This window comes from Protopterus annectens, chromosome 2.part0 (genome assembly GCF_019279795.1).
Source record: "Protopterus annectens isolate FY-2018-M chromosome 2.part0, PAN1.0, whole genome shotgun sequence".
Taxonomy (NCBI): Eukaryota; Metazoa; Chordata; order Ceratodontiformes; family Protopteridae; genus Protopterus; species Protopterus annectens.
Genome location: NC_056728.1, coordinates 235,317,015 through 235,329,379, shown reverse-complemented (window position 1 = coordinate 235,329,379; position 12,365 = coordinate 235,317,015). Strand labels below are relative to the sequence as shown.

General features: G+C 38.2%; 1 protein-coding gene across 1 annotated transcript in view; it reads left to right on the top strand.

The window, feature by feature from the left end:
- Positions 1-12,365, top strand: part of RPE (ribulose-5-phosphate-3-epimerase) — a 154,444-nt gene that overhangs the window by 85,983 nt on the left and 56,096 nt on the right. The window contains exons 6-7 of the mRNA XM_044060699.1: positions 2,677-2,691; positions 6,814-6,839. Of these exons, the coding sequence (XP_043916634.1) occupies positions 2,677-2,691; positions 6,814-6,839 (41 nt within the window). The remainder of the gene's footprint in view (positions 1-2,676; positions 2,692-6,813; positions 6,840-12,365) is intronic.

The following is a 12,365-nucleotide window of genomic DNA, read 5'->3' as shown; positions in this document are numbered from 1 at the left end:
TCATGTGGTGTGTTTCCAAGCCGTTCTTAAAATATCCAAACTAATATTTGTCCTGTTCAATTTTACCAGCCTGTTCCATACAGTGGCCACTCTGACAGTGAACCACTCAACACACCCTTTATTCCCACATATATTTCCAAAAAGGAAATCCGATGACTCTCCAGCACTTCCCAGTGACCCCAAAAAGAATCGGCTATCCCCATATGCCCAACATGTCCGAGCAAGCTCACCTCCCAGACCATTGCAATGGGTACTACACAAGACCAAGTACTCTTAGTCTTTCACAATAACTCATACTTCCACTCTTATGTAAGTGGTTGGACCAAAATACATTTTAAATATAAAATTGAGCTTTTTTTTTTTTTTTAAATCAAGAATCAACTTAATGAGCTAAACAAAGTGTTGAGAGACCATCAATATATGTACATGTGGTTAAAACAGCCCTCTCTCTCTCTCTCTCTCTGTATATATATATATATATATATATATATATATATATATATATATATATATATTTTTTTTTTAAACCAAAAACGGCATTGCTGAGAATCATTATCGTCACTCTGTTTCTGTTACCATAGCAATAGCAACCTGAGAGCGTCTGTTTCTGTTAGTGTGTCTTTGTACTGCATACCAGAGGCTCGTGATGCACCTGAAGCAAAGCTTCACTTCACTGCAACTTCAAGCCTAAATTCCCTCATTTTCAGTGAGGCAGCAGCCAGGAAAAGAACAGAGAGCAAACAGATAAAAATAAATAAATAAATAAATAAATAAAAACTCCCAACAAGCCGCCACAATTAGAGACAACTCACTCCTCCAGCCCTCCCACCTCTCACTCAGCAGACATACAAACAAACCAGTCTCTGCCAAAATATCCCAAATCACAGTTCTATCCACCCCCTTCCCCTGGATCCAGGCTAAAACACCAAATGTCTCTTCCTAATTCACAAGTATCAGTAAACCTTGATCACAAGCCGCAACCCACAGCTTCCTGGAGACTAAAACGGACACACACCATATCAGGATTGATCAAACAGCACTCGTAGCTGTGATACCTGCCATAATTGATATTAACTATATTTAGACAGAATAATGATGACATTTGTACTAAGAGCATGCTACTATTATTTAACCAGGATATACATGACATTTCTAAATCATACTTTAACTGAAGAAGGCATTAGTTTCCATGACAGCTTTTTTTTTCAAAACACTCTACTGTTACTGCTGTTATATATGATGTTAATTTGTTACATTTAAGTCTGAACTGTGATGAATAATATCTTATTGAATTACTTAATTAATTACTTAAATTATTATAAGTAAAATCAATGAAAAACGAACTAGATAAGTATTCGAGTTCAACTAGGGGAATAGAAACTTCTATGTTTGTATTATATGTTGCTTTGTTTGGCTTATATATAATGTAAACAGTAACCCATCTTGACTTATCTTTGTTTGTGAAGAATTATTGGAGTCTTTGAACATTCAATAAATCGTTACTATTTCTCAGTTGTTTAAGAAACCCTTTTTTTTTTTTTTTTAATAAAAACAGATGACAATTGATGTACCATATCAGTTGATACTTTGAGAAATGTAGTTGTAAGAGTTATTTTTTGGCACCGCTATCTTGGAATCAGTTTTTTTGTTTCTTCTTTCTAGCATCAGTCCAAGGATTGTTTTCTTTTAAGAGTAGGGGCCATCCATTCCATTTCTTCTGGGATAGACACTACGTTGTTTTTGATGAATGTAGTAGCTTCTTCTAAGTCATTAAAGGTTCTCTTCTCATTGACAAAAAGTATTTTTATCTTGGCTGGAAAGGCCTGCTGTTCTTTAATGTTGTTTTGTTTCAACAGTTTTATTATTGGCCAGACTTGTTTCCTTTGTTCTAGTATTCTGGAAGAATAATCATTGTCAAACCTTATAAGGCTTTGATTGTATTTTAAGGGTGATTTTCTCCAAGCAGATTTTAATATTAGTTCCTTTTCCAGAAGTGAAAGAAATTTCATAACTGTGGATCTAGGTGGAGTATTTGTTGAGTTAGAAGCAGGTTTCCTCAGTGCACTGTGCACTCTTTCAATTCCAAATGGAAGTCCCTCTTTCAAGTCTAAAAATTCAGGAATCCAGGTTAAGAATGAAATAATGTCTTCACCTTCAGTGTTTTCAGGCAGACCAAAGATCCTTATGTTATTTCTCCTTTCCCTGTTTTCTAAGTCATCTATTTTGTTAAGCAGCCATGTGTTCTGTTTAAACAAAAATTCTTTTTGGAATTCTTCCTCTTTGGGTCTTCCTTCAGTGTCATTTAGAGAAGTGTCTATATTTCTTATTTTTGTATGGTATTGCTGTAATAGTTCCTTAAGAGTATCCGTCTGTTTTTGAAAATTTAACTTGAGGTTTTCCAAGTAATTTTTAAAGCCATCCATCTTCAAAGATAGTTTCCTGTAAGGTAGATGTCATCAATTGCAGTTCTTTTTTCAAAGCAGCGTCTGGGTGAGAATTTCTTGAGTTGTTCATATTAAATGGCTCAATATATCTCCAAGTTACTTGACAGGAAAATCTTTGTATATCTCCACCAAAATTGATATTTATGTAGTTTGGTAGTTTATCTATAGATTTCTGATGTTTTAAACTTGAACATAATAACATTTTCCTATATTATTATACTAATTTATAGAGCTCTCAAAATCCACTGCTCTGAGTTGGCCATCTAGGTTCTGCCTCTCCCTGCCTTTAAATTTTGAATGGTTTGCTATCATGTGACTTTTGAAATTTTGTATTTATGGCCTTGTGTGATTGGTGACTCGAAGTCCAGTTGAAAGTGGATGAAAGCGCTAAGTTGGTGTCTGGATTATTTTGCTGTATTGTCTACAGTTTTCAGGTTCTTCTGTTTTTTTTTTTTGGTGGTGTTCTGCATTTCTACTCTATATTGCATCCCCTGATTCTGCTGAGATTGTTCCAGATGAACAGGATCCATGCTACACACTGCTTGAATGACGTCATAATTGGAAAGGGAGGGTCTTCTTCCATGTAGAGATAACCAGTGGAAAGATGTGCAGGGTGATTGAACTTCTGAGAGAAAAACATTTACAAAGGAAGTAGAATTTTATGTAACCTTTTTTTAGTAACCTGGTGAAGTTCGTAAAACACAGCTGCCTTTTCAGATGTGACATAAGGGGGTACAGAACTAGAATTTTTTTTTAAAACAGAACTCTGAAGTTTAGCATCAGGGTGAGATGTGGGACAGTTCCAGTCCAGATTTGCTGTACTTGATGATTTATCCATTAAGACAGACATTGGTAAATGGTCATTTTTATGATTTAGTATGTATGTCTATCTTTACAGCAACATTCAAATGTCTTGAGGCTATAAAATATTCAGCAGCACAGCTTCCTATTTTTGTAATGTATGTGTAAATGGAATTCTTATTTAAGTTGCTTCTATACTTTGCCACTAAATTCAACAACCGAATTCCTTGACTATTTGTATTATCTTATTTTTTTAAAGATACTGTATTATCCTCTGATGCACTTCCACTCTCCAGTTTTGTGTTTTTCAGAACTTTCCCATAATTCTGGAAATTAGTTGAATTGGTATTCATATCATAACATAACTTCCTCAGTTTCTTTACCATCTAACTTCCCCAATTTCTTTACCATCTAATTACAAAGCTTTCCCTAATCCCCCCGCAAAAAAAAAAAAAAAAAAAAACTCCATTCATTTTAACATTTTTATTGGATTTAACACATTCACTAGTAAGAATTTCCCTTTATTACCTTTCACTATCAGCATTAGAATACCACCCTTTTGGGTTATTTGGTTTAATTTTAGACCCTTGTTTACTTTGTAGAAGGTCTACAATCCCCATTTGGGTCTGTCTTGTTTTCCTTAAACTTTCAACATCTTCCATTCTTATTTGTTGAAAGTATATAATATTGTATTGCTTTACATACTTTCAAGGGTTTTCATTTCCTAGATTAGCTAGCCAAGCAACATTCCAAGCTAGTATTTTTCATTTCTCATCACATTTTGACTTATTTTGACTTATTTTGATTACTTCTATTTCTGCTCTGATGTAATCACCTGTATTTCTTTCCATTGTCATTCCCATTCTACACAGTGGATTCTTAAAATAACCAGTTTCATGGTTATTTTATTCACACTGTTTTGCAGAATCACTGAACACTAGTGACTGAGCATAAATGGTTGTGTGACTTAACTGCCTTGTATTATGACCTTATGACTACATGTTTACCTCTGTAGTTTGGCTTTTTCCGTACCCTGTCTGTATCAAATCATTATCTGTAATTTATCTGCTATGATTATTCCAAACAATGCTTTTTGGAAACATTTTCAGCACAGTTGGTATTTCATAATCCTATTGGGCAGAGTGAAAAGAGATGAAACCCTGATATTTTGTAATATTCTATCCCTTTTAATTCCTTATAACTTCCTTTCTTTGACTTCATACCTTTTGTCTGATTCCTTATTTTCCCATTTATGTATGTATAGTCAAAATGATTCCTTATTTCTTCATACACATAGGTGTTTACTAGGCGAACGACCACAAGGGCCTTTTTAAGCCTAGCCATCTATCCCAAATCTCTGACAAGTTCTGATACCTTTAAGTGTAAATAGGGGCTTGGGAGGTGAAACATTTACAATCTGGGGCCTGGGAGATTGAACCATTTACAGGCTGCCTGTGTCCATTTGAGACATAGGTGCCAAACCAGGGATGAATTTCCTGTTCCCTATCCAGTTGTCCAAGTTGCAATTGAATTGAGTTAGGAAGGAACTCTGCTTCACATGGATGGGGAGATGGTTCCAGAGACTGGGTAGTCTTTGGGATACATACTTGTCTCTCCAGTAGCTCCTGTTTATAGCAAGGCAAGGTTTAATTCTTTAGAACGGGTAATTCTGGTGCTGTTTGTTTTGTGGCTGTGCAGGAGATCAGAGTGGGGTCTGACATTGATTGCCCTGTATGCCAGGCTTGCATCTCCCATCAGAAGTCTGTAGGATACAGAATACATTGATAGGGCCTTGAGGCGGTCTGCATAGGACATTTTACTTGTGCCCTGTATTTTAGTGAGGAATCTCTGTGGCTGTTCCAGTTGTTGGATATGTCAGGTTAGGTACAAACCAAAGGTGGCATTGTACTCCTTGGTAGGTCTGATAAATGCCAAATACAGTGGAACAATGATTTCTTTGGGCTTAGATGTCATACCTTTGTTTATAAGTTGCACACCATAGAATGATTTTCTTACTACTCTGGACACATGATGGTCAAAGGCTAGATTACTGTCTATGTGTGCCTCTAAGTCCCTGACTGCTGGGTCAGCTCTAAGGGGGGGGTGTTGTCAATATGATAGTTACCAGGGGGTGGATGACTCCCCAAAGGATATTGTTATACATTTCTTGGCATTTAGTTTTAGTCCTTGGCTTTGACACCAGTTATGTCTTTGTCAGCCTTTCCTGGAGAACATTTGTGTTAGTGTGGAATTCAACAACGTCTTCTAATTTGCAATCCTTTGCAAATTTAGTCGACCAAAAACCATTGACATTTTTCTTGACTTCAGAGAAGTAAATGCAAAAAGGAGTGGTCCAAGGACTGCTCCCTGAAGGTCTCCAGTTGTGACCGACTTCTTTGCAGAGGTGGACTCCACAATTCTAACTTCCTGGGTCCTGTCTGTGACTAACTTCCTGGGTCCTGTCTGTGAGCCAGTTGGCCATCCACTGGGTGACATACAGGTTTGTACCTAACCTCTTGAGTTTGTCAACAATGCCTGAGTGGGGTATTGTCAAATGCCTTGGCCAGGTCAAGGTAGGCAGTGTGAACCATTTTGCCCTCATCCATTGCTTTTGTTGACCTTCTCAAAGAAGTCCACCAGGTTGAGTAGGCATGACCTGCCCTTGATGAAACCAAACTGGGTTGGGTCCAGAGTATGGAGGTTTGCTATGTCACTATTGATCGTTTACATGATCTTTTCTATGGCTTTCCATACAAGACTAGTGAGACTTACGGGTTTGCAGTTTCCAGGGTCTGTAGATGGCCGACCTTTGTGCAGAGGGATGACTGTTGCTGTTCTCCATTAATGAGGCACGAAGCCTGTTTGGAGACTACAATTAAACAGCAATTCCCGAGGTCCTGAGAGGTCATATTTCGTGCTGTTTAGTAGGCAGCCTGGGATAATTTCTGGGCCCCTTGATGCAGTGTTTTTGGTGTTAGAGAAAGCATTAAGGCCCTGTTCCGTAGTGACAGCAGGTAGAGTTATATTTGATTGTATTTCCTGTGGGAAGGTTGAGTGGGAGAGAGGAGTAAAGTTAGAGCTGAATTTATTGGATTGTATGTTCACTAGATCTTCTGGCTCAGTATTGGTAGTTCCATTTACAATGAGCTCTGCACACAATTGTGTATTGCCTTTGAAGTTGCAAACATGGTCAAAGAATGCCTTGTGGTTGTACTTGGCCTGGGAGGCCAAATTTACCTCAGATTTGGCTTTGGTAGACTTTATTTGTCCTCTGAATTTTGTTTAGTTTGAGGAGAGTGCTTTTGTCCTACTGGGTACTGCACCTTCTAATTTTTGCCATGATTTTCTTCCTTCTGTTATACAGCCTATTGAATTTGTGGTTCCACAGTTTTTGCTTGTTTTTTTTAGTTAGTTCACTTTTTCCTGGGGTACAGCAGCTGCATCTGTGCAGCTGCTTATCTGTGAATAGTTCTCCATAGGCAGCAGTATTCTCCGGGTTTATGGGGGCTTGAAACTTTGCCACGTTATCACTTAATAGCAGGAAGTTAGCCTTAGAGTAGTTGCTGAGTATTCCAGGTTTAGCTGGGCGTCCAGGTTTTATTTTTTACTTCAAAGGAGACCATTTTGTGGTCTGGCCTTACCAGGGATGACATTACAGTAAGGGGTGTGCAGCACTTTCTCATATTAGTGAGGACCAGATCCAGTATAGTTTGACTGTCTGGTCCACGGAGTTTGTGTTTACAAAATCCAGGAATCTTTGTCTGTACATTTGGTATCGTATAGGATTCACAGTTAATAGTAGGGTAATTTAAAGTTGCCCATGAATATGGTATTGGGTTGGATGGTGAGTGTTTTCAGTATGTTTAAATACATGGTATAGGTTTCTTGGGTCATAGAGGGGGACCGGTAGCTTGCAAAGAAGTGGTATTGGATTTTGTCTATGATGATTTGAACATGGAGCACCTCCAGTGCATTGTCCTGTTTGACCAGCCATGAGGTGAATTTATTTTTGATGTAAACTGAGACACCTCCACCTTTAGTCCTTGTCTTTGTAGTAGCTGGTCTAAATGTGTGGAAGACATTATAATCTTACACTGTTGGTTTGCTGTCCGTGGCTTTAAACCATGTTTCAGTGACTGCATAGACATCAGCATTCTAGGGTGAAGAGAGCTTCGAACCAATTCCTCTTTGTGAAAGTAAACAGCCCATGAAAATAGCTGCCTCCTGTATTTTGCCAGCAGCCTATCTTGGGACACCCACCCTCTCCCAGTTGTACTGTATGCAGATGACCAAGGTTTCTTGTTCCACTGTCCTTGGAAGACGTAGTCATCTACAGATTTGTGTGACACCTGGTATTGTAAAACAGCAACTGGAATTTGACCTGGCCTTCCTAAGTAGCTGGCTAACCAGACAAAACCTTATACTCGGTGTTAAAAAGACAAAAACAATGTTCTTCAGAACTCCGCAAAGTCTCCACATTTTACAATTCTTTGTCGATCCCCTACTATCAAAGCCAATTACAGGAAACAGACACATCAGTCCCATCACATAGATAGCCTGGAATCTGACTAGACCTTTCTTTAACCTCCAGTATCCCATTCAGGTTGCTAAAGCCAAAGTTAATTACTCTTCTGGGCCAGAAAAAAATCTTACTTTCTCTCAACAGCAGATAGTGCAGCATTTGGGAAGAGAGTTCTCCTTCCAGCTTGAATAAACCTCCTCTTTATACACCTCCCCTTTCTGCCTCTTTCCTTCTCCACTTCTTAAGACACAGTAATTTGCACCCATAAAATTTTTCTGAAGCAAATTTCAACAGCTTCCCCCTCACTGCTTCACCATATCTACATTGTACCTTCTCACCTCTTACATCCTGAAATCCTTTCCCTACTACCTTCCTCTTCCTGATGTGCATATCTTGGTGTCAAATAGTGCACCTTTACTAGATTTCATAATTTTGTAGAAACTTTACTATGTAGGACAAATAATTAACTGGCATTTACAGTGCAGTACTATATTTGTTTATGCAGTATAAATGCCTTTCCCTAGTCTATATAGTCCTACTGTAAGAAGTGTAGCAACCTATTGCCAACCTTGCATTCATTAATCCAACAGCTGTTTTTGTATCTCTTAATTACTGGTTTCTTAATGTTAACTGCTTAATAACGAACATCTTATGCTACCTTGTATCTATCGTCTGTGCTACCTTTTATCCCTTTTTTAAATTTGGTTGTAAAACTCCAGGCTGAGTTTCAAAGTGGTCCAGTTGGCCACTTGGATCACTGCTCTAATCTGGTTGGTAAATGAATAAATAAGTGAATAAAATGTGATTGTGGGCCACTACCTTAGATTTAGGAGCATCTCTGTATCTGTGTGTGTGTGTGTGTGTGTGTGTGTATTTGTGTGTGCATAATACACATTTATGCTCTGATATATGTATAGAGCATGTATTTTAAGCAGTGCATGATTGAAGTAATTTGTTCATTTGTTGACATAATGTATTTACAGCATGCTTCCCTTATAGAATTATTATGGGTCTAGAGCATGGGAGTATCATTGTTGGGTCATTTGAGATATTTGTGGAGTATGATGTGTCTTGCATATTTTGGCTGTGATATTTTTTATTTTAATTAATATTTACTGACAATGCTATGTGTGCATCGTGTGCCTGTTACGCATGTGTGTGTAATAAATATAAATGTATGGGTTTCCTTCAGAATCTCGAACTACTGAAATCCCGAATTTCAGTAGCCCGAGACCAGAAAGGCAAAAGTGCGGAATACTGAAACTCGAGAAGCGCAAAATTCAAAATCCCGAAGTTTTTGAATTAGCGGTTCTGGTGTTGCGGTGTCTGAGTGGATGGTTGGAGATGTAGGTCTGTGTTTGTGTTGTACAGGTTTTGGGTAGGGGCTTTAGTGTGTGTCTGTGTGTTTTGTTAGTGTGATGTGTATGTGCGAGGGGAATGTAGCTGGTGTAGTGGTGTTTTTGTGTGTTTGTCTGTGTAGTGCGACCTCGGAGTTAGTATATTTAAGTAGGGGGGTGTGGGAGGCGCAGCCCCCCACATTAGGTGTTTGTGTATGCATAGGGAGGTGTATGTTTGTGTCTGTGTTTGCGGTATGTTTGGTATAGAAGTCGTGATTTTTAATTTCCTGCTTCTGGGGTTTCAACTTTATGGATTTTCGGCTTCATGGTCTCGAGATACTGAAATTCGAGATTTCAGTAGAAGTGAATCCAAATATAGATCTCTCTCTCTCTCTCTGTCTCTCTCTCTCTCACACAATAAAAATGAATAATGACAAACTTCCACAAATATGTCAGTTTTGTACATAGTCATAACAGGCAAAATGAGGGGGGAAAAACATGAAAACTATCCAGAATTTGGAAGTCATGTCATGATAATGTAATAACCAAGCCAGAACCAGACTATTCTGTAGTCTGAAATGGAATGTCATGACTGAGACTAGGAACAGGTTTAGCAGCATAACTTTTATTGCTTTTACAGTATAAAGTTAGCAGTCTGTTTCATAGGAGCCCTTTGCACACAGGTCACAAACCTCCCCGGAACCAAGACGTATGCAGTAATCGTAATTAACTGAATACTGAACCTGCTATAACAGATATCCCCCCATCTCACTTTGAGAGAAACATTTCATTATTAAACATGTAGTGAAATGTGACATGTTCGTTGTGATTACTATTTTTTTCTTTTCAAAATAGTTCCCTAAACATTTTTTTTTCAGATAATACTACCACTCTGACACAGTTGCTGTTTTTAGCTTTGTTAAAGAAAGCAGTTAAGCAGCTGTTAAGAATCTCAACATTTTAGAGGAATTATGACATTGCATTTGTAGGAAATAAATACCACTAACTGCAAATGTGTTGGCATCATAGAACTATATGAATTGTTAGAGATGTCTGGTTACAATATCTTCAAATTCATGAAGACTAGTCAATGCAGTAAGCTTACTAAGTTCTCCCCATCTTATTTCTGCTGCTGTTCTCCTGCTACAGGTGTCTCTTGTACATCTTGAAGGAGTCTCCTATTACTTTTTGGGCTAATGTCATTCTTAGTTTGCACTACATAAATTGTGGGCTCATGTTTGTCAACAGGTACTGCTGTTCATCTCAGTCTATTTTCTCTGTCCAACTTGAGTCTTTACTCTTGGCTAGGATATATGTGTGATAAAAAAAAAGCAAGCTGACTGTCTCCTGTTACAGAAGAATAAATGGTAAACTTCTTTAGCTTTCTCATCTTTTTCATTTGCAGCCTAGTAAGGAATAGGCCGTAGTTGTAGGTGTGGGTCCAACATAGAAGCAGTTGACTGGATTTGGTGTTCTGTCATTAGCTGTGGTGGGCTTACTAAAATTGTGCTATATGGAGTGACCTGGTAAGAGAGTAAAGCAGAATGGTGAAATGGTTGTTTAAGAATTTGCTTTGCAGTTTGAGCTGCTGTTACAGCACCATTTGCTTGTGGATAATGAAGAATATGGGTAGTATGGCTGAAGCCATCTGATTGCTGAACTCCTTGAACTCCACAAACACACAGACTGATGACCATTATCATTAATGAGCTCTAGGGAGTTCTCATCTTACATTTGAACACAGAAGTAACTTCTTGACTAGATGTATTATACAGATTTTGGTATTTCAGTGTCTCTGAAATAGTAGCCTGCTACTTCAAGATGTTTCTTTCTATTGAACTTGCACAGATCCATTACAATTCTTGGCCATGATCCCTTTGGCAAAGGGGTGGTCATCACTTGTTTTCTCCTTTGAAATGACTTCTTTTCATTTCAAAACTTGCTTGTCATAACAGCCTTAGAGATACAGGCTGAGGCTAGATGTCTGCAATGATGCTTTGCTACAACACTGACATCTTAGCCCTGTCTGTCTGCACACAGTTTGTCCCTAAAGACCCTCTTGGATCTACCTCAAAACTTCTGCTTGATATGAAGCTGAGATTATTTTCTTGTAGTACAACAAAAAGCCATCCCGTTTAGACGGTATGCTCTTACAGTATATGTGTAAGGGATAAATTGTCCAACTTTTAGCCAACTATTTTGAACAAAGCCAGTGACACTTAAGTCATAGACGTTGATCAATGAAACAAGTGACTTATGGTCAGTGAGCAGCTGAAAACTGTCCAGGCCTTGTAAATAATGAGAAAAGTATTCACTTGCCCTCATTCCTGCCAGGAGCCTTGTTGGTTTGCAAATGTTTTTTCCTCAGTGTGTGTTAGCATGCATGAAGGGAAGGCATCAAGGTTTGAGCTTTACCACCTTCTCCTTGCAGTAAACCAGATGCAGTAATGGGATCCACACTAACACGGACTTTAGTTTTTTGCAAGGTGACTCCGGAACTCTTCTTATGTCCAGTCTTTTTATGTCCAGTCTGAATTATTTTTAAGAACTCGGTAAAGAGATGATGTACTAATGACAATACTTGGAAGAAATGCTTAAGTCTTTCATCATTCCAAGTGTTTGGTGCTGCTCAGTTACATCTTTTGGACTTGGAAAGCGTGTAATATTTTTTTTATTTGCATCAAGCTTAATACATTAATTTCCAGTTTAGTAAGAATCCAAAATACTGCATCTTGGCTTTCCTGATATGAAACCAGTCTTTAACCCAGATTTATTAATAGTCTGAAATACAGCCTTTAGCCTATATCATGCATTATTTTGTCTGGCCCAAAATGTTGGACATTGATTCATTGCAACAACAGTAATGTTATAGTCTTTCAAAAGGGTGCTCTTTTCCCACTGCAGTACTTCAGAGGATAGCCTGGCGTAGGTTTTAGGTAGTTACTCAGCATGCAGTCCAGGAGACCATTCAGACGCTTAGTCCAAATCCCTACTGTGTCCCAAAGTGCCGTCTAGTTAAGGGACTTGTTCAGGGCCATACAGCAGGCAAGTGAAGGCCGAGGTATTCAAACTCTGTATTACAAGAAATAGCTAATTAAGAGGTCATAGCTGTATTCCTCTGTACTAATTGTCATTGAGCAGATCAATAAAGTCCTGACTGCAGTCCAAGTGATTAGTGATATACGTGTGTTTGTGTGTACACATATATAAAAAAATGTATGCGTATATATACACATACATACTCGCTTGCACACACATACA